This window comes from Hesperophylax consimilis, chromosome 17, assembly GCF_061612785.1.
Source record: "Hesperophylax consimilis isolate HC1 chromosome 17, BYU_Hcon_1.0, whole genome shotgun sequence".
NCBI classification, from domain to species: Eukaryota; Metazoa; Arthropoda; class Insecta; order Trichoptera; family Limnephilidae; genus Hesperophylax; species Hesperophylax consimilis.
Window position 1 is genome coordinate 32,199,734 of NC_142852.1, and position 22,034 is coordinate 32,221,767.

Genomic DNA, 22,034 nt, shown 5'->3' on the forward strand with positions numbered 1-22,034 from the left:
TAATATTTTTATAGTCTGAGAATGCCAAATTATTTTTATCTCATTTCCTAAATTTGTGTATTTTCTTATTTTTTCATTAACAGATTTTTGAATATTACAGGAATTTGGGATAGCGACATCAATGATATAAGTTATTTTTTTAATTTTGTCATGTAAAACTATATCGGGTCTATTATGACTAATCGTTCATTCTGTTAGTATAGTTTTATCATAATATATTTAAAAAAATAAGTTTTCTAAAAATTTGGTTCGTTTACATAATATGGTATTATTTTACGGCAGTCAATCAATTATTAATATTATTGAATGAGCAGGCAGCATTCAGCGCCCGAAAATATATTTTTTACGTCTTGATTACAAAACATCGACTTTTTTCTACTTTCTATAAACATAATATGCATGTATTATATATGTAAACCTTCCTGAAGAAATTCTCTAAACGATATTGAAAACCCTATCAAAATCCGTTCCGTAGTTTAGAAGAACTAAGCGCACAAACAGACAGACGCGGATATTAAATTTATTTTTTACTATTTAGAGATTACTAAGAATAAAATTAAATCGCGTATTTTATCACCTTTTAAAATTTGTTTTTAGTTTTCGGATACATTCAGAAATATTACCTTCTGTCAAAATATAACACTTTTCGGTCACCCTGTGATAATAATCTTTCTGTTCAATATTATTATTGAACTGCTGTCGAGAATAACAAAAACTCTGAGGGGGCTGTCAACTTGTTCGGACATATCTTTTTTTCACATTTTTTTTTAGTTCTCCTCACAAATGATCTCCTCAAAAATGGGCCCAAATAATTTAAATCTAAAAAATGACAATTCCTGCCTACGAGCTGTAGATATATTTTCTTAGGTCGGATTGTTTTGCAGATTTTGAACAATTCATCAAATTTCAAGGTTGATTTTCAAGTTCCGTGAAAGTTCTGTTATTATATCATTACTGACCAGTTATTTCACAAAAATGAAATAATAACAGTACCCGAATAGAACCTTCACAGAACTTGAATATTAGAGAAATAACGGCAGTCAGAATCTTAAATTTGTTTAAAATGGGTTTAGGCGTGTTTAGTGACTAAATCTGAATAGCCAGGTGCTTTCCTAACCTTTGTAGATACTTTCAGTATCGCCATGATGAATTAACGCCATCCATAATAGAAACATTGCTTCAATTGGCTCTTTACTGCTGTGATCTTTTTAAATGAAAAATAAAATAAAATTGGTTTAACGGAGGATTGAACCATCCTCCCCAGGGACTGGAGTCAACCGGGTTATAAGCTGAGCCGAATCTCAATCGGGTAGGACAGAAATTTATTTCGTATATTAACTGAACAGTTTTAGCTCGATGACAAAAGTATTAAAAACAATGCTTAATTTTTGCTTACATATTAACTCACTGAGTGTACGGAGGCATCATAAGGATGCACTATTCCTGTATAAAGTAGTTAACAATAATATTCAATGCCCAGAGTTGCTAAACAAGATTCCATTCAATGTACCTGCGCGTTCAACACGCTCTTCTGTCCTGTTCAGGGTTGATCAAAGCAAAACGAACTCTAAGCAGAATTCTCGTCTGAACAGACTATGCAATAATTACAATAGCGTATTATCCAAGGTTGATATTTTCAGTTGCGAACTTAACAAATACGAGAGGTCCATAAAAGAATATTTCTCTGATGGTTTGTGAATAATGTTATGTCTCTATTATGATTTGATTTATATCTATAACCTCTCTCCATGGCTATAAATGTATTGTTTTGTAAATTTTTCGTTTTATATCATCTTTTGTTTTGTAAAATTTATTTAAATAACTTATTCCATATTATGCTGTCTCAGTGGAGGTAAAGTCACAAGGAGGAAATCCATAATTGGTTTTATTTTGGCTATATAATACTTATATACAAACTGATTAAATGTTAACTGTCGATTTCCCAAAAAAATAATAAATATTGGCAGAGAGTAGTTGTGGTTATTGTTTGTCAGTTAGGGGTGCGGTAATCCACCGGCCTTGACAGCCTGTGCGGTGTAACACACCGGTAGTAGTTGACACAGGTAGATAAGTATTTGTCCTCAGGTGATTCATTGTGTAAACCTTCGAGGGGCGCGAGAATATTCCATTTTAAACGATTTTTAAATAGTTTGGGAAACTGTGAAGTATTCGATAAAGCGATAAATCAAAAAAAAAATTAAAGATTTATTGAAACATTTTGACTGATGGGCGTTATAGTCGCAATATTATTGTACGCGAATTATTTGCAGAGTTTTGTGGACTGTAATCAATATTTGACACAACTATTGAAGTAGCCGTGGTTAACAGTTAGAATTGGAAAGGAATTGAAAAAAAAAATTAATACCACACAAGAGTACCAACTGCTCCCAAACGTCTGGAGCCAGTGAGACTATGATATTCCCAATTGGGGTATGTTGTTATGCAGGGGAAGGGGTAGGTGGGGAAGCACCTGGCCATTCAGATCTGGTCACCAAACACGCTGATTAAAACCATTTCAATTCTGAATGGTGTCTTACACCAGGGCGATACTGAGAGTATATTCCACTTTAAAACGTGCCACAAGTATACTATATATTATTTTAAAATAGTAAATTGTGAAGTGACAAATTCATCAAATGAAATTTACTGGCGCACGCCGGAATTGAACTCGCGACCTCCGGATTGCTAAGCGAGATTCTTATCTTATTCATACCAATTTGGGGATTCCATAGTCTCACTAGCTCCAGATGGTTAGGAATTGCAATCAAATAAAAAATCAATCCATTTTAAAATGTCAAATCTATAATGACTCCTGATCTAAGTTTGTGCCATGTCTTCCTCGGGCGTCACCGAGTTCTACCATTCACTTCAAAGTCCGGCAAGCCGATCACCACATGACTAATTACTTTTTATCATACCTCAACACCTCATCAGATCGTTTTAATTTGCTTCAATTGTGTTTTTCTGTCTAATTTCTCCAACACATATTTTTTTACCAACGGCATTAATACCTAATAATATATATAGTTACACGAATACAAATAATATTATATTTCAATAAATAATTACTGTACACAGCGTCCGGTAACAAGTGGCACAACAGGGAAACTGGCGAATCTACGTCACATTTTGAGTAGAGTTAGTGATATAACTTTTTTTGATTTGAGTCTGATGTTTTTTTACTATAATTGTAGGATTCAACAAAGTGCTGGTATAGATTACGCTTAAGAGGAAGCTACTAGCCAAATTGTGTATATTCTTTGTATACCTTATATAGTAGGTAATAGGCATTAAAATCGCTTGACAAACGGAGTCTAGAAACGTTCGATTTCAAGCACAAAACTGGTTTTTATTTATTTAAGAAATAATTTTATAAGAAAGCAATAAAGTTAATCAAGTGAAACTGTCACAGATAATCTTAGCTATAATATTGTATTTTTTAAAGTTGTTTTCTTTACGCGTTCATACATTTCAATTGAAAAAATATTTTTTTTTTGTCTTTTACATTTATATTTTTTATCGAGTAATTTTTTATTTATTTGTATTCTACTCAAGCGAAACGATAGAAAAACCTTCAATTTATCTAAAGCATATTTTTTTATATTCATAATGTACACCAATTCGTTATAAAGATTAATCAAAACAGTGATTTAGCATTAATCTTTGCCTTAATTATATAAATGGATTCGGTAAAAATACGAATAGTACCCCCAAACTTGTTGCTCAGATCGTGCATCATATTGGTTAGTGAGTGTGTCTGGTAGTTGATTGTGTATGTATTGTAGAAGAATATTACATTTTGTCTTGTGTTCCTAGTCGGTAGATGGAATTGGATAGTGGCCACGATGGCAGGGCTGTCAATTAAGCTGTTAATATTTTGTGAAAACAGTTTTTTTAACCTTTTAGTTTGCGAAAAAAGTTTTTTTTTCTTTGTGTTTTTTGTTCTTAGATTTAGCAGTTTATCGCTTGTAGCACTAGTTTCCGAACACCGTGTATATAGTATAATAGTAATTAGTGCAAATTTCTCCATAACGATCAACTTTCTACCGGCGCAAGCCAACTGTCGTCTAAATATAATTTTGTACGGAAATAGAACCACGTTTTTCTGTTGTAGTTTTGTTATACATTTACTTTTATTATTGGTTAGGAGATTAGTTAGAAAATAATTTCCCTCGGGGCCTTAGTCATCTCCGGGAACGTTGTGTGGAGTTTTTTCTTTAAAGGAAATGACTGAGACGATGAGAAGTAAAATTTATGAGGGGTGTGAGGGTCTGTGTGTCCATGCGTGACGTATCTTTCCCACTGAAATTCGAGTCGATAGTCCGTCTCGAGAGGCCAAAGGGTATCCATCAACCGGCCTCTCCCGATCCAGCCTTTAACAAACATCACCCCATGAACCTGGGCTCCCATGCTAAGTCGCCAAACGTAGCCAACCACTTGGGGTGACGCTTTGGCAGAGTTCTTGGCTATCCAATGAATGATGGATTGTATATAGTTCACATAAATTTAATAAAATTATCTGATCGTAGAATTATTTCCGATTCAACCTGTTTGTATAAAATCATTAATTCAATGTTTGATACCCCTGATTTATTATATGTAATCTCTTTTCATACTCCAAGCAGGTCGGTTACAAGACAGTACCTACCATATTATTGTAGCAATTCTATATCAACGTCCCAATATCACACTCCTAAGCGACGGATTCAACAGCTAGGAAACAAATACTACGATGTTGTTGATATATTTAGTACATCAATTTCAATATATAAGCATACCCTATTGAAGTTTTTTTCATCAAGTAAGGGAATATTTTTAAAAGGGCATTTAATTTGATTTGACTAACACATAATAATTTTGTCAACTGAAACAGAAAAAAATATTTCTAATTTTTTATGTTTTGTGCCTGCATGCTGTGTAGATTAAGTTCAGTGATATTTTGACTTTATATCACAGACATAGGAATTAATAGACGAGAAGATAAAGGCGAGGGGTAAAATCAACTGTTGAAGAACGAAGGGAGTGAAGCTGACTGTGATTCGTCAATAAATCAATCTGACAGTAAATAGGCATCTCGCATTATAATATCACCATTTACTTCTTAAAAGTAAAATCTGCTTTGAATGAATAGACATTTTTACATGGGAGCGCAAATTACTCGCCACGTTATGAACAAATTTGCGAAGTCCAAATTCGGCAAAGTAAGGCAGCTTCTATATTCAGAGTCGTAGTTAGTTTCAGAGTATTTAGTTAAGACACTTTTATAAATGTTCATAATTTACTTCCCAGCAACCAACCAGCTTTGTGTTTCGCGTCCAGACGTTTCTCGATGTGATAGTAACAACTGATTCATATTATACGATGTGAATATGCTTAAAATAAAATAAAATAATGCTTATATATGGAATGTAATACGACAATTGGGTTTATTCTCTTTTTTCGCATCTATTTTTACCAGTTTTCATAGTACAAGTAAACATTTTGCCGTGTTATTTCGTAAAATGAACCGATGATGCCTCGACCATAGTTCGCACAAGAATGATGACGTCACGTTTTCAAATATCACTTGAGGCCGTACGCGAGCCCAGCCGGCTCAATGGAACCGGTATGGGGAGTGGGGATAATACGCTTTTAATCACTTAGGGCAGGTCTACTAATATTCATATGTCTATGCTTTATATTTATTTTTCTGAAATTGTTTTAAATAGTCGTTTCCTGCACTATTTTCGTGTATAATTTCGTAAATATTTTTATATATATATGTATTTAAAAGCCTTAATAGGCATGAAATAAATAAATAAATATGTTTTCACTCTGGAGCTTCCTGCAAATATATTATTTATAAATTGAAATGAATAAATTTTGATATGGAATAACTTTATTTGCGCAAGCCGGGATTTGAACTCGCAACCTCCAGATTGCCTTACCCTTCGACCATTAAGGACGTCAAAACGTCAAAGCCTGGTTGTTTTGCGATTCCTTGCGCAACGAGGCCCTAAAACAATTATTAAAGCGCTGACTAAAACTACGATTAATAAACCAGTCTCTCATCTTTTATCGTTTGGTCATTCATTAATCATCTTAATCCATTCGTATGAAAGATGTACAGATCTTGCACTTACTTTACTTATAGTATAGCCATTATAAATCACATGGAAAGTGCTTCGGTTCGCATCTCTAAGGGCCGGTATATCAGTCAGTCCGTATCCTCGCTATTTACGACGTTCCTCGCTCAAATTTAAGCCGGCTAAATATGCCTTGGTAAGCCACAGAATAGTTAATTTTTTAGACGCCGAGGTGCTAGCAATAACACATGTCAAATCTGACATTAACTGGAAGACGGGCTGCCTAACGACTCGGTCTTGGCACATTCCTTGGCTCATTCACATTCATACATCCTCTCGTACATACTCTTCTATCATTCTGACTCTTGACATGGCCCGACTCGAGTATCTGATTCACTTGATCGTACCATGTCTTCCTCTCAAACCATCTTACATCAACCTTGCTTTCTTTGCGGATCTCCACATTTCTCACACGATCATGCATGGTTTTACCACACATACCCCTCAGGGATCTCATTTATAAGGCATTCAGTCTATTTTCATCCTTCCTCTGCCAGTTCCATGACTCACTGCCATCAGGGTAGGTACCAGCACTCCATTGTGGACTGCTAGCTTCACCAGCCTTGCAGCGTTTGCGGATCTCCACATTTCTCACACGATCATGCGTGGTTTTATCACACATACCCCTCAGGGATCTCATTCAGGGAAGTGGGGGAACTTTACATTACACCCACCAAAAAAAATAATCGCCATTACATCACAGAGCATAGATATACCACTCACGTAGACCGAATTTAGGTTTTAGATTGAAAAAAGAAAGCACATTGTGTTATGTAGCATTGCTGATATCTAGCCTTACGGCCTATATACGGATTATGTTCTAAGCCGCGCTTATCTCGACATTTCAACCAAGCCAAGCTTAAAATCAACTGATATACCGGGCTTAAGACAACATTATATTCTATGCTAAGGAACTTTCCTACAATCTGTTAAATAATTTAAAATATTTATTAATTTCGGTTTAATGAAATCTAAAACTTTTGCTTTGAATTTAAGTGTCATTGTTGTTAAACTTGAGCGTTTTTTTAAAAGATTTTATATGAATTCAGAGTACAAGATACTGTCAGTATCGCCTTGGTGTCGCCCCACTATTCATAATTGAAACGTCACTTGAAATGGCTTTAGCCATGTATGGTGACCTCCTCTCTACCTGCAGCCCTACGATTTTACATTTAAACAAATAATCTTTACTGAATCATTAAAACATCCACCATCTTGAACCGGAACCGGAACCGGAACGTAACACACAAAATTACAGACAGATGAAATGCCAAGTGGTCGAATTAAAACAAGACTTCGCTACGCTAAGTCAATTTATTTTAAATTAACAAACTGACAATTAACATGAATTAGTCAAATAAAATTAACTTGCGCACGGTCGGCATTTGAAACCGCGACCTCCGGATTTGTAACCAAGTACTTGAGTCGGTGATGTCAACAGTCGGAATAAAGCACGGAGAAAACCTACTGATATAAAATATATTGCTAATATATTAATTCGTATTCCGGTTAAAATCGGGACTGCAGGCCTTTAACGAATGAATTGAAAGATTTCCTAATAAACTATCGGTAAAACACCAATTTGTTATGGCGATGTTGGAACACGTGTTTCTAATAATTTTGCATTTCGTCATAGTGTATTATCGGGACAAACGCCGGTGCATGAACACGTGTTCCGATATATTACGATTTTTTTTTTACATTAGCGCCAAACATAAGGCCCTGAGAAAAAAATACCCCAGTGCCTATGTGATCTTTAGGGATGCTGTGTGGAGGGTCTCTTTGTAGAAAGGAATGAGAGGAAGATCTGGCAAGGAAAAAAGGTATGACGTGTTATGGGTGGGAAGGTATCTGGGAGTGACGGACGTACGATGACGGCGATAGGTCGAGAGAGTCCGTCTGGAGAGGTCAAAGGGTCTCCCTCTACCAGTCTCTCCCGTTTCGGCCCAAACGCGTCCTAAAAAAAAAACAACACCTCATGAACCCGGGCACCACTGCTAAGTCACCAAACGTAGCGAACCACTTGTTGTGAGTGCCCATGGCAGGGGTGTTGGCCGTCCAACAAACGGTACCCATATCCCAAAATTGAAATCCAAATGGGCACGCTATCTAGTTTTTAACAGAATTTTAATAAATCGGCAATATACTCATGTTTGTCCGTGCGTAAGAGTACGTATGGAAGTGATTTTCCACATCCGTAGTCGACTATCTTGACCACTCCTCGGCGGAGACCTTGCCTGTTGTAATAATAATCAATACTCCCTGGGTATACTGACAGTACCGTAGTGCTGTAGTACTGTTCGTTCAGAGTAATGGAACTGTACAAACGGTATAATTATATATTATAAGTAGTAATGATTGTAGGCAATTGGCCATATGTCAATGTGGGGGCCGTGTTTGTCAAATTCAGTTTAGATTTTTTAATTTTAATTTTATTTTATATTATAGAAACAAACAGTACATGATTTACAGAGATGAAACAATATACAGGATTAAGATACTTCATGTTGTGTACCTATGATATGTTTCTTTGTAATGTCTGCTAAGTGGTATGTTTATTCCTTAATTACCAGGTGACGTGTGTAGTATATAGGTGTGTGTGTGTGTGTGTGTGTGTGTGTGACTGTATGTATGCGCATTGAATTCTTTAAATTATTGACATGATGCCACGTTTGAATTTGGGCAGTGAATCCGAAAAAATGTCAATGTTAGAGTTAAGACAAATATCATTTAGAGTATGAAGAGCTCGGTTAATTGTCGAATTAGATTCTGCATTTGTTTTATAATTTAGCGTGTGGAATAGCACTGTATGTATAATAATAGTTTTTTTTTAAAATATTTATATAAATATATTTTTATTGTTTTTCAATTTATTAAAATCAAAAATTATTTTTATAAGCAAGTTCTTCTAATTATTGTAATTATTATTACGCGTGACAGCTGTTTCGCATTATGAAAGCATTATTAAACTGTCAGTTTGATAATGCAAGCGAAGTTAGCAGTCCACAATGGAGTGCTGGTACCTACCCTGATGTATTAAATTGAGGCATGGAACTGGCAAAGAAAGGATGAAAGTAGATTGAATGCTGTTGAAATGAGATCCCTGAGGCGTATGTGTTTTAAAACCATGTATGATCGTGTGAGGAATATGGAGATCCGCAAAGAGTGCAAGGCTGACGTAAGCGTAATGAGTAAGATCAAGAAAGGGACGCTTAGATGGTTTGGGCATGTAGAGCGAATGAGCGAAGATAGGAGTGTAAGGAGGAATTATGATGCAAATATGAATGGTAGCAGAAGGCGGGGACGCCCGAGGAAGACATTGCACGACCAAGTGAATCAGATACTTGAGTCGGGTAATGTCAAGAGTCAGAACAATAGAAGAGTATGTACGAGACGATGTATGACTGTGAATGAGGCAAGAAGTGTGTGGTGTGACCGAGTTGTTTGGCGGTCCGTCCTCTCTGCCTACCCCTGCGGGGAAACGGCGTGATGGTTAGTTAGTTAGTTAGTTTCAGTTTGATAATGCCTTTGTCACATAATGATAATGACTTCAGAAGGCGAAACATATGTCACGCGTGATAGAATTACACAGCATAACTTGTTTTTATAAATTGAATAATAATAATTATTGATATAACGGAATTTTTATTTTATTTTTACGTGGATAAATAAATTTTCTAAAACGATTAAAAACGTGTCGTTTTTTAGTTGCAGTCAAAACGGCATGTAAGTTGTTGTCAGTGGATATGACGTTGTTGACTAAGTCACCAAACGAATGACCTATGACAGAGGCGTTGGTTATTCAATGAACGATTGATGAACATCACGAGAAACTCTTGCAATTAGTTTGATAGTTATTTTTTTAATTTAAATTTTAAAATAATTCACTCGTCGAACCGCGATGATAAAACTGGCCTCATAGAAAACCATCTTTAAAGATTTTTCCCATTAGAAATATTAAACAGTGACGAAAGAAACGTTAAACCAATCGGTCTTGTTTAAATAAATTATTCTATAATAGTAAAAAAAACAATATATAATTAATAATCAATATTTAAAAAAACGTTAGTAAATAATATTAAACGAAAATTTGTGTTACGTTTTCCAAATTGGAACTACTGATTTTGTATGTGTTGTGAAAATTCTGTAATATATTTTGCAAGATGATATATTTTTTTCTAATTTTTAAATAATGTGTTATTTCTGTAGAAACAAAATTTGTCAATTTTGTCAATGCTTGTCAAAATAGTGATTTTTCAAGAAAATTAGTTCGTGAAAAGTTTTAAAATTTGTATTTAAATGATTTTTTTCTCATATTGTGATAAAACATTGTAAATTACATCCCTATGAATGAGTGTATATGATTCTAATTTCTAATAAAGTGCAAACCGGTTTCGTTACAACCGTTTTTATATATGAATCCAGCAAGATGTACGTGTTAGTACAACTTTTAAGCCTTTCGCGATTTGTTTTTCTTCAATTTTGTGATGTTTAGCAATGTGTGTTAATTTGGTGACCAGATCTGAATAGTCAGGTACTTCTCCGCCGTCATCTTTCTCATCTCCTTCCCCTCTCGACTACCTTTAATCTCACAACATACCCCAATTGTGGATGGGAATTGGAAGTAGTTGGGACTCTTGTTCGATGCTCGCATAAAATTTATGGATTAAAAGTTGCGGATTCAATTCCACTGCTAAGTCGCCCATCACTGCACAAGCAACATTCACAACCAAACTGATGTATTGCGGTGAATAAAAATATTGTCAATGTATTTGTAACCAGAGAATGTTCATATATCTTTTTATACGCAATTAGTTAGCGCTAAGGCTATACTGACAGCAGATACTTTAATAGTACACAAAAACTCGAACTAGTGCGTCCTACGGTTGAATTTGACAGCCACCTTTGGTCTGGAGCCCCCAAATACCTGAAAAAAACCCTTCTGCAGAACCGGGGCGGTCTGTTTGATATATTCCCCTACCTTAAGAGGAAGCTACAAGCTAAAAATGGGTATATTCTTGGTAAACCTTATATTGTAGGTAATAGGCATTAAAATCGCTTGACAAACGGAGTCTAGAAACGTTCGATTTCAAGCACAAAACTAGTTTTTATTTATTTGTAAATAATTTTATAAGAAAGCAAAAAAGTAAATCAAGTGAAACTGTCACAGATAATATTAGCTATAACACTGTATTTTTTTAAAGTTGTTTCCTTTACGCGTTCATAAATTTCTATTGCAAAAATATATTTTTTAGTAGTTTACATTTATATTTTTAATTTAGTAATTTATATTTTTTATTTGTATTCTACTCAAGCGAAACGATAGGAAAACCTTCAATTTATCTATAGCATATTTTTTGGTATTCATAATGTACACCAATTCGTTATAAAGATTAATCAAAATATTGATTTAGAGCACTGGCGTTAAGTAGATATGCTATCCCTGTTCTACAGGTATTTCAATGTAAGATTCGTCACAAATCTTTTGTACACTGTTGACATTTAGATCGTTTGTACGACTCGTTCTTGAGTTCAACAGCTCGGCTGTGGACCGATCGGCAGACCCCTGTGTTTCCTCCCTCCTACAACATGGTATACATGCTCAACACAGCATCTCCAAATTAGTCTTTTGTCACATAAGAACGGATCGTTTCTACGACCCGTTATTGATTTTCATAACACGGCTGTAGAATTCTTTTCTCCCTCCTACAATATGGTATACCTACATACTACACACAGCATCCCCAAAAATGAAATATGCTCTGAGTAAAATATTTATTTTCCTCATGTGAAGTTTGTAATAAAATAAATATAAAAAATTTAGATTTTTTTTCTTTTGAAATACGATTAGTTAGCACCAGGGCGATACTGACAGCAGTGGCCCACTGCCGTTGCTTAGGTAGGTCAGTCTGTAGTGAGAGTAGTGGCTAGGTTCCATTAGCAACGGTGATAACCGTAAGTTAAGCAACAACATGCGGCATATGGTTGCACGAAATTGCCAAGTTTTTCAAAGCTAGTCGTCAATTATAATTTAAAAAAAATATTTTTTTTTAAGCTTTTATAATAAAATAATTCACCCGTGAATTTGATCAATGTTGTATATTGTTAGATAAAAAAAAAACAAACAACTTCTTGTGTTATAGAACGCATGCACTACGTCGTGTAATATTTTAAATTGAGCCGCAATCAATAACAACCTTTACGTAGATGGCGATAAGGTTTAAATTCCCGCTTAACACCATCCGCCTGTTTTGATTTATGAAAGAAAAAAACATGGCAAAAAGTGCCTTTTATTTTATTTTGTGGATGTTCAGAGACAAATATTTAAATGTTTTTCGATCATTTTATAAATAACTTAATTTGTCACATTATACATTAAAATCATAACCGAAAATGGGTTTGTAAGTAGGAGATTTTGAACTTTAAATCAGTTTTCATAGACCTTACACATTATTTTTTTCTGGGCTTATAAAAAGACTTATCTAAAAAATACTCTATTATTTCAAAGGCCAAGATGTATTCTACTCGCAGTATTTAATTAAAGCATCTGAAACATTTCTAAGCGACCAAATTTTCAAATCAAAAACACGTGATTTTGCATTACTACGTATGGCATCGTCTTAAACGATGTTTTTTTTTCATACCGAAATTATGTAAGGACTTTCATGAAAAATCTTTGCTTAACAATATGATTATTTTCATGCATTTCGTACAGATAGTTGCCATTAGAGAAGAAATCATATTTTGGGACAGTTATAAATCATTAAAAGTAGTATTTACTTTCAATAGACTTTTTAACACTTTTTTTTTTTAACCTTTGGTTTCTGCAAACCGAGTCAAAAGGATATTTATTGAGTACATTAATTGCTGTAATGTCACCGGATTTCAGAGAAATTCGTATATGTTCGCGTGTGTGTACGTGATTGCCACCAAAATTTGATAATATGCATTGTCATCGACGACGAGTCTATCTGCCAACTTTCAGCACGATCGTGTGTAGGGAAGTCGGTTAATTTCCGCTTTAAAGATTTGCATTAATTGCCGAAAACAAAAGTGTAATTCAAAAATGTATTTTAAATTTTCAATATATTGAACGTAACTATAGATCACATGAAAGCATAATCTGTGATTTATTTGACTTCGACAAATCATAAAAAATAATCACACGTCAATTTCACAAAACCAAACAGTAATACAAGTTCACAATCAGTAAACTAAACGCGTTACAATAATCTTCCAGAGATCATAAAATTAATATATAGGGCCTTTACCGGTGCCCTCACCCAAATTCTAAATTATTAATCTAACAATAATAATGAGTATATTATATTATAATATAAATGTAGGTTTATTTATATGTATTTAAATTAACTTTTAAAATTAGTGTCTCAACACAGGCTAGCCGGTAGCCTAGTGAGGCAGATTATGAGAAACCTCAACTTTAACCATTTGTTAACATGTATTCTTAGTTAATAAGAGGTGTTATTTTGATATTCAAAGAAAATATAAATAATCGAATGTTTATTTCATTATAAAGAGGAAGGTATGCCGTTAATAGTGAAAAATAACATCAGTCAAATGACCACCACGACCACGCCTACAGGACCATATCCTTTTCATGAAATTTTCCATAACCAAATCGCAAAGTATGCCTTATGTCCTCGATAGCCTCACGAATTCCATCTTTGAGGTCTTGAATCGACGCTGGGCTGTTGGCGTAGACCTTCTCTTTCACGTGGCCCCAAAGGAAGAAGTCGCAAGGTGTTAAATCACAAGATTTCGGTGGCCAATTGTGATCACCTCTTCGAGAGATAACACGGTCCGGAAACTTTTCCCGTAAAAGATCAATGGTTTCGTTGCTTGTGTGGCACGTAGCGCCGTCTTGTTGAAAGTAAACGTTGTCCAGATCAATACCATCCAATTCACTAATAATTAAATACACATAACACCTCTTATTGGAAAATCCTACATAATTGTCGACCATCTCAAACTGTACGAAAATTGGTACCAAAATTAAACACGTCCATTTCCATATGAAGTCATCCAGAATCCATATGAAAAAACTACCCGTGTTGACGAAAGAAAGCATCGTGCTAACACCCATAACTTTTTAGGTTTTTGTCTTGATTATGTCATCTTTGAGGATGCTGTGTGTAGGGTATTTTTAAGGAAAGGAATGATAGGAAGTTAAATGTATGAGGGGTGGGTAGGAATGTGTAAGTCTGTGTGTCCAGGGGTGATAGACGTATGAATCGATCTCTCCTACGACAAACCTCACCTCATGAGCCCGGACGTACTTGCTAAGTCACCAAACGTAGCGGAGCACTTGGGGTGACATAAGGTAGAGTGTGACGATGAATGGTTGCCGGGCGGCGGTACCCATGCCTCCTAAATTTACCTCGTTTGCTGCGCCTATGGCTTTATAGAGTCACAGTCGCGTTGCTCTCTGGAAACAGGCAACAGTGTGCAAGATTCATAACGCCAAAGCTCACAGTTGGAGAGTTAGAACACGGCTCCAATAACCCTAAAAAAATCTATTAATTATTCTTATGAATTATGGCAGTTTTTAATCATTTTAAAAAGTATGTTTTTAAAACCAACCCGTCGAAATTTCCCGATAGAAAATCAACAGATGTCAGGCGAACGAACACTCTCTTTGGTAGATCGGGTCAGCCAAGTCACCTGATACATTTTATAAGAACAATTCAATAATGTACGCTTTAGCAATACAGTTATTTGTGATTATTTATATTCGTACGATCTAGAATAGAAATTGTCAAACTTTCACTATTTTATCATTCAGTGTCAGGTGGCAATGCTGTCCCTGCTCTACCGGTATTTCTATTGAAGATGCTCCGATTGTCTAGCGTCATTGATCACTTCACATGGTTGGGAAAAAATTTAGCCGAAAGCAGTTGAAATTTTTCACGTTAGAATGAGTCGTGTCTATGACTCGCTGTGAAACGTTTTGCCGGCATCTGTGTTTCCTCCCTCCTACGACATGGGTCTCTTCAAGACTTCTCATCGAAAAAACCCTCCTTACAACATCTTCAAAGGTGACATATCGAGCCGGTAGAGTCGCTCGGTATTTTGATTAATTATTTTTATTTTGAATCATTAAAATTACTAATCAAGGCCGATAACGCGACTAATTACCTTCGCAGACGTGCGTGACAAGTTTTTTTTTAGTAAAAAACACAGCCGTAAGTGAGTTTTTCAAAATTTAGAAATGTTTTTCAAATTCAGACTCCATACGGGTATGAGACTGTTAAAACACGATAAATCTTTTCCAAAACGGACAAATATACGGAAATATTTTGAAAAACGACAGATATGACTTCACACTGCCGATATATCTTCGATTCGACCCTATATAAAGCGTTAACGAGACGTTATGTGATATTATTAATTTGCCGTGTTTGAAAACGATGTATACGCGGTTCTCGTCGCGCGAGATACCTCTCCTCGCGGTCTAGAGGCAGAGCGTTCGACACTCGTTATGCAGGACCCGGGTTCGAATCCCATATTTTTATAACTTTTAATTTTTTTTTATCACATGCTACTTATAAATATGTCAATAGACATAAAAAAAGAGAGAATGAAATTAAAAGAGAGAGAGAAGAATACTAAAAGTTTCACTTCCGCCGTGCGTAGGCTTGCCACACACTGTATTTTTTTTGTCTCTTTTTAATGTGCAAATATCGCACACTGTCCGGAGCCTGTGTGACTGTAGCATCCTCAATTGGGTTATGCTGTGAAGCTCAAAATAACGGAGAAGGGAAGAAGAAGGTTGGCAATTACCTGGCCATTCAGATCTGGTCACCAAACATTAAAAAATGATTCCAAACATCACTTTGTAATTTGCTTTCTGAAGCAAAACTTATTTTGGACAGATAGTTACACAGCAATACTTACAAGCTAAGTGACTGCCATCGTTTGAAAGCAAAGACGAACTTTTGCTAGACATTGTTGTGTGAGTTAAATATTTGTGCTATCGTGTGTAAAGTTAGCAAAACTTTTGCTAAACATTGTTGTGTCAGCTCATGATGGTGTAGAATGGATCATGGAGCATTTCTACTTCCTTACGACTTCGATGAATATCAGGTAATTAAAATTATGTTCTTATTTCTTTTTTTTCATGTCAAGTTGACACAAGATTCTATAATAACGGGGGTTTGCTTTTCAATCACATTTTAGTTAATTCCATTCCATGAATTCGTAACTAACAAAACATCACGCCGTTTCCCCGCAGGGGTAGGCAGAGAGGACGGACCGCCAAACAACTCGATCACACCACACACTCCTTGGCTCATTCACATTCATACATACTCTTCTATTATTCTGACTCTTGACATGGCCCGACTCGAGTATCTGATTCACTTGATCGTACCATGTCTTCCTCGGGGGTCCCCGACTTCTGCTGCCATACTCATTCGCTCTACATGCCCAAACCATATAAGCGTCCCTTTCTTAATCTTACCCACTACGTTTATATCAGCCGTGCATTCTTTGCGGATCTACACATTTTTCACATGATCATAAATGGTTTTAACGCACGTACGCCTCAGGGATCTCATTTCTAGAGCCTTCAGTGTACTTTCATCTTTTCTCTGCCAGTTCCATGCCTCACTTTCATACATCAGGGTAGGTACCAGCACTCCATTGTGGACTTCTAGCTTCACCAGCCTTGCAGCATTTGCGGATCTCCACATTTCTCACACGAGCATACATGGTTTTACCACACATACACCTCAGGGATCTCATTTCTACAGCATTCAGTCTACTTTCATCTTTTCTCTGCCAGTTCCATGCCTCACTTCCATACATCAGGGTAGGTACCAGCACTCCATTGTGGACGGCTAGCTTCGCTTCTTTTCGCAACGATAATATTTATATATTTTAGATCGATAGTTTTTTGTAAAACTGTTTGTAAGTTTTATAAAACGTTTTTCATGTATAAAACGTTTTTCATGTATAAAATTAGCGGTAATGACCAGATTTAATTTTTCTAGACGATGAATTAGTAACTTGCCGAGGGATTCCTCTAGAAACATCTGAGATTTTAGTAATACGTTCATCAGAAATAATTAAAATAAACCCCACTGTAAGATCAATTTGCTGGGGCAAATACGATCTTAGGTCCGTCCATTACGCTGGACCGCGCGCTGAATATATTTTGACACGACTTCTTCACTTATGTCGTTTTGATTCCTTAAAAATGCTCCTTGCATACTAAAATAAATGTAATTCGTTTGGCAAGGAAATAATGTATCTTAACACTATGTGGTCGGGCATTTTACCGCCAAATTGGGGGCGAAGCGCGAGTGTTTTTTTAAATTTTAGCGCCCAAATTAGACTTTCCGCAAAATATTCAAATCTTATGATCTATTTGATATTTTTCGATGAAACTTTCAGTGTTTTACTTTAAAAAGATGTCTCTATTTATTTACTTAGCAATGTATGTGTAGTTCCTTTTTTTATGAACAAAAACTTTCTACTTTCTTGGGAATCATAGAAAAAACAGTATTTCACAATCGAAATACCTAACATATCAAAATTTATTCATACAAAATTACAAGATTATTTAGAAATTTTCAATACATATTGTCAATTTGACTGGCCTAAAACAGGATCCATTCCTAGTTGGCTAGTCAAAGTTTCCGCATGTTTTATTGTATGATTTTTATGTGAAATAAATTTATTATTATTATTATTATATAAAAAAAACTATAACCTAATAGTGCTTCAATGTGTGATAGCGTTCGAAACACTTTCCTTTATGCAGGGGCACATTGCAAAACTTGCACATGTACCGCGTTTCACTGCGTAGTTTGTGAGCGGTACATACGCGACAGCGATTTTATTTTTTTGTTGTGTTTCAAACTCATTGTATTGACAGGTAGATAGATCGGGTACCGCCGACAATAGAAAACACATGACCCCGCACCCATTTAAAACTCCTTGTTTACAAGTATCCCGCTCCTTACCGCTTTGCGCAACATAACGAATAAACTCGTCTCCCGCGTCTTACTGTAAAAAGGCGTATGACGAGTTTTCTCGTTTCCCGCAAAGAATGTGTTAATATTAATCTAGCTCCATTTAGTCACTTGCAAACATGGTTTTTTTAACTGTGAAAAGATGCGTCGCAAATTCCGTGTCTAATGTCAAAATTTTAATTTTCAAAAATGTTTACTGTGTTATTTATTTACAGGGAAACGTCACGTGACTTATTTTTAAATACTTCTATTTGAATATAGATTTTGTTTTCGCGAAATAATGAATGTAAATCTTTGAAGTGGAAATTAACCCCCTTCCCGACATATGATCGATCTGAAACTCGGTAGATTAACTCGTTGTCGATGACAATGCATTCTATCAACTTTTTGGTGGCCGTCACGCATACACACGCGGGGACATACATATATGCATTTATCTGAAATTTTATTAAATAATGGTCCTATCCAATCGGGATTTGGATCAGTTTTTAGCGCGGTTGACTTCAGTCCCTGGGGAGGAAGTTTCAATCAAGTCAAACAAACAAAAATATAAATATATACGTATATTGATAAAAGTATAAGTAATATGTAGAATATTTTCATGTCTTCGTTAAATTATATTTTTTATAAAATTAGAGAGAAAAAAAAAGATATTTCTCTGAATATAAGTAGCTATCCTAGGTAAACTACGAAGGATAAATATATACAATTTTTATAAATATATAAACACATCTGCTAAGACGGTACAATATAGAAAAACATCGTTTTGAAAAAAAAAATTAAGTTGAAGCTTAATGCCAAATCACTATTTTGATTAATCTTTATAACGAATTAGTGTACATTATGAATACCAAAAATATGCTTTAGATAAATTGAAGGTTTTCCTATCGTTTCGCTTGAGTAGAATACAAATAAATATATAAATTACTCAATAAAAAATATAAATGTAAACTACTAAAAAAAAATTTTTTCTATAGAAATGTATGAACGCGTAAAGGAAACAACTTTAAGTTAAGATTATCTGTGAAAGTTTCACTTGATTAACTTTTTTGCTTTCTTATAAAATTATTTACAAAATAAATTAAAACCAGTTTTTTGCTTGAAATCGAACGTTTCTAGAGTCCGTTTGTCATGCGATTTTAATGCCTATTACCTACAATATAAGGTAAACCAAGAATATACACATTTTTGGCTTGTAGCTTCCTCTTAAGAAAGGACAAGGATGAAAAAATATTACGACAATCGTCTGTCAATACAAACTCTTAACTAACTTTTTATTGTTATTGTGTATGGTTAAACTTCTGTAGTGTAAAATGTACAGTCCTTCTAATAGCACGCGGCATCTGTGCGTACATGACATGGTATTAATCGAAGCTATTACCTGCTAATGACATGTTATTTCTTGGCTCTGGTCTGTGATCAACTCCGGCCTTGAAGACGGGCTGTGCGGGCAGGCGAAACTCTCGTTTTGTTAGGTCAACGGTGTGTGACATTTACATTCCCAATATTGTACCACTTGTTACTATGTTATTTTTTTTTAATTTTTGTTTTATTTTATTTTTTTCTGAAGCGCTCAGCGTAGCCAGGGTCGTTACACGGAGAAAAATGAGTATTGCTGATTTATAAAAATCCGATTTAAATCGGGATTGAAAATAAGAAAAAATTAACTGTTGATATTGTATATGTATGAGTTTTATATCAAAAGATTGAAATATAAAGGAATTTAAAAAGAATAAAAAAGTGTAGAATATAACACATAGTAAGAATTAAAGAATTAAAAAAAATATATAGAAATATACAGAAGTTATTAAAGTTATATATATGTAGCATCAAAGTAAGTATGTCTAGGTAAGCAAATGTAAGTATGTGCGAGTTACAGTGACATCTGTGGATAATATTGCTAATTTATTAAGAATCTCTTCAAATTATTCGTAACTGGTTAAAAACGGGACTGAAGGCCGAATGAATTGATATGTTTCGTGTTGCTTTTAGTAAAAAACACGAATTATAATATTTTCGCATTTCGTCACTATACAGGGTGTATAGGCACGTACCCGACAACCTTTAACCAGCTATTCCTTAGCACATTTGGAGTAAAAAATGTTATGGGCACTTTGCTGTCCGGTAACATTTTTTTTTAATAAAAAATTAATTATTCATATTTTCACCACATGTCACCAATGTTTTATCCTTTGTCAAAGTTTGAAAACCCATCTGGCAATATTTTGTTCAAGTTTCGTTGAATAATGTACGTACGTACCTACGTTGGCGCGCTTTTACAATCACAACGAAACGGCACAGCACCATTCGTCTCATTTTTAACTATTATTATTTAGTGTGTACGAAAGAGCGAGGACACTTTTTGACGCACTTGCTAATAACAGCTGTTGAATGCGAGAAACAATGCAAATGACAGTGACGGAGTGTGGATTTTTTATTTATTTTTTGTTTTTAATGGAAAAAAAAATGTTACCGGACAGCAAAGCGCCCATAACATTTTTTACTCCAAATGTGCTGAGGAATAGCTGGTTAAAGTTTGTCGGGTACTTGCCGATACACCCTGTATAATAACAGGAAAAACGCAGCTGCATGAACACGTGTTCCGACATATTATGAAAGTACTAATAGTCTATTAGGAAATGGCATGCTATCACGTTTTTAACAGTGTATGAGCATACTGAATCCCTGAGACTCTGAGACAACTACACCAATATAGCAAGCATTTGACTATATGAGCAACTGTTTGTATTTTTACAGAACCTCGTGCGCAGCATGTCCATGGAACAGCGGTGGCAGGATCTGGCCACACTCCTGGCCCTGCCCGCCCAGCACCATCACCACCAGCAGCATCAACAGCACCAGCACCATCTTCAGCAGCAACAGCAACACATGCAGCACGAACAGCACGACCTCTACCAGAGCCTGGGGTGAGTGAACTGCTTGTAATTACGTGTGTGGCGGAGAGACAGATGACAGACCTGGCCACACTGATGGCGGGATTCATACTTACTGAGAGAGACGAGTGATAGACCTATTGAATAACCGATTGTGACAGTGTGTGGAAGAGAGACGGTTGACAGATCTGGATTCACTGATGGCAGGATACATACTTACCGAGAGAGGCGAGTGACAGACCTATGGACTAACCGATTGTGACAGTGTGTGGAAGAGAGACGGGTGACAGATCTGGCCACACTGATGGCAGGATACATACTTACCGAGAGAGACGGGTGACAGACCTATTGAATAACTGATTATGACAGTGTGTGGAAGAGAGACAGGTGACAAATCTGGCTTTACTGATGGGAGGATACATACTTACTGAGAGAAACGGGTGACATGGCTTTACTGATGGCAGGATACATACTTACTGAGAGAAACGGGTTACAGACCTATTGAATAACCGATTGTGACAGTGTGTGGAAGAGAGACGGGTGACAGATCTGGCTTCACTGATGGCAGGATACATACTTAATGAGAGAGACGGGTGACAGACATGGCCACACTGACGATAGGATACATACTTACTGAGAGAAACGGGTAACAGACCTATTGAATAACCGATTGTGAAAGTGTGTTGAAGAGGGACGGGTGACAGACCTGACTACAGTGATAGCAGAACATGGATACTTACTGAGAGTGACGGGTGACGGACCTGGCCACACTGATGGCAAAATACATACTTACTGAGAGAGACGGGTGACAGACCTAATGAATAACTGATTGTGACAGTGTGTGGAAGTGGCACGAGTGACAGACCTGGCTACAGTGATAGCAGAACATGGATACTTACTGAGAGTGACGGATGACAGACCTATTACGACAGTATGATGATCTATGAAAGAAAGACGGGTGACCTTGCTGGCAGGACATCACCACAACCACAATCAGAGCCTGGGGCGAGTGTGGATGA

At 35.7% G+C, this 22,034-nt stretch overlaps 1 protein-coding gene across 5 annotated transcripts in view; it reads left to right on the forward strand.

Moving 5' to 3' along the window:
• Positions 1-22,034, forward strand: part of LOC149416434 (uncharacterized) — a 183,413-nt gene that overhangs the window by 120,631 nt on the left and 40,748 nt on the right. For all 5 annotated transcript variants that reach the window (XR_016303542.1, XM_089641675.1, XM_089641673.1 and 2 more), the window contains exon 8: positions 20,879-21,048. Coding sequence is in view for 4 of the 5 variants with exons in the window: in XM_089641675.1 (XP_089497801.1) it covers positions 20,879-21,048 (170 nt within the window). In the remaining variant the exon portion in view is untranslated. The remainder of the gene's footprint in view (positions 1-20,878; positions 21,049-22,034) is intronic.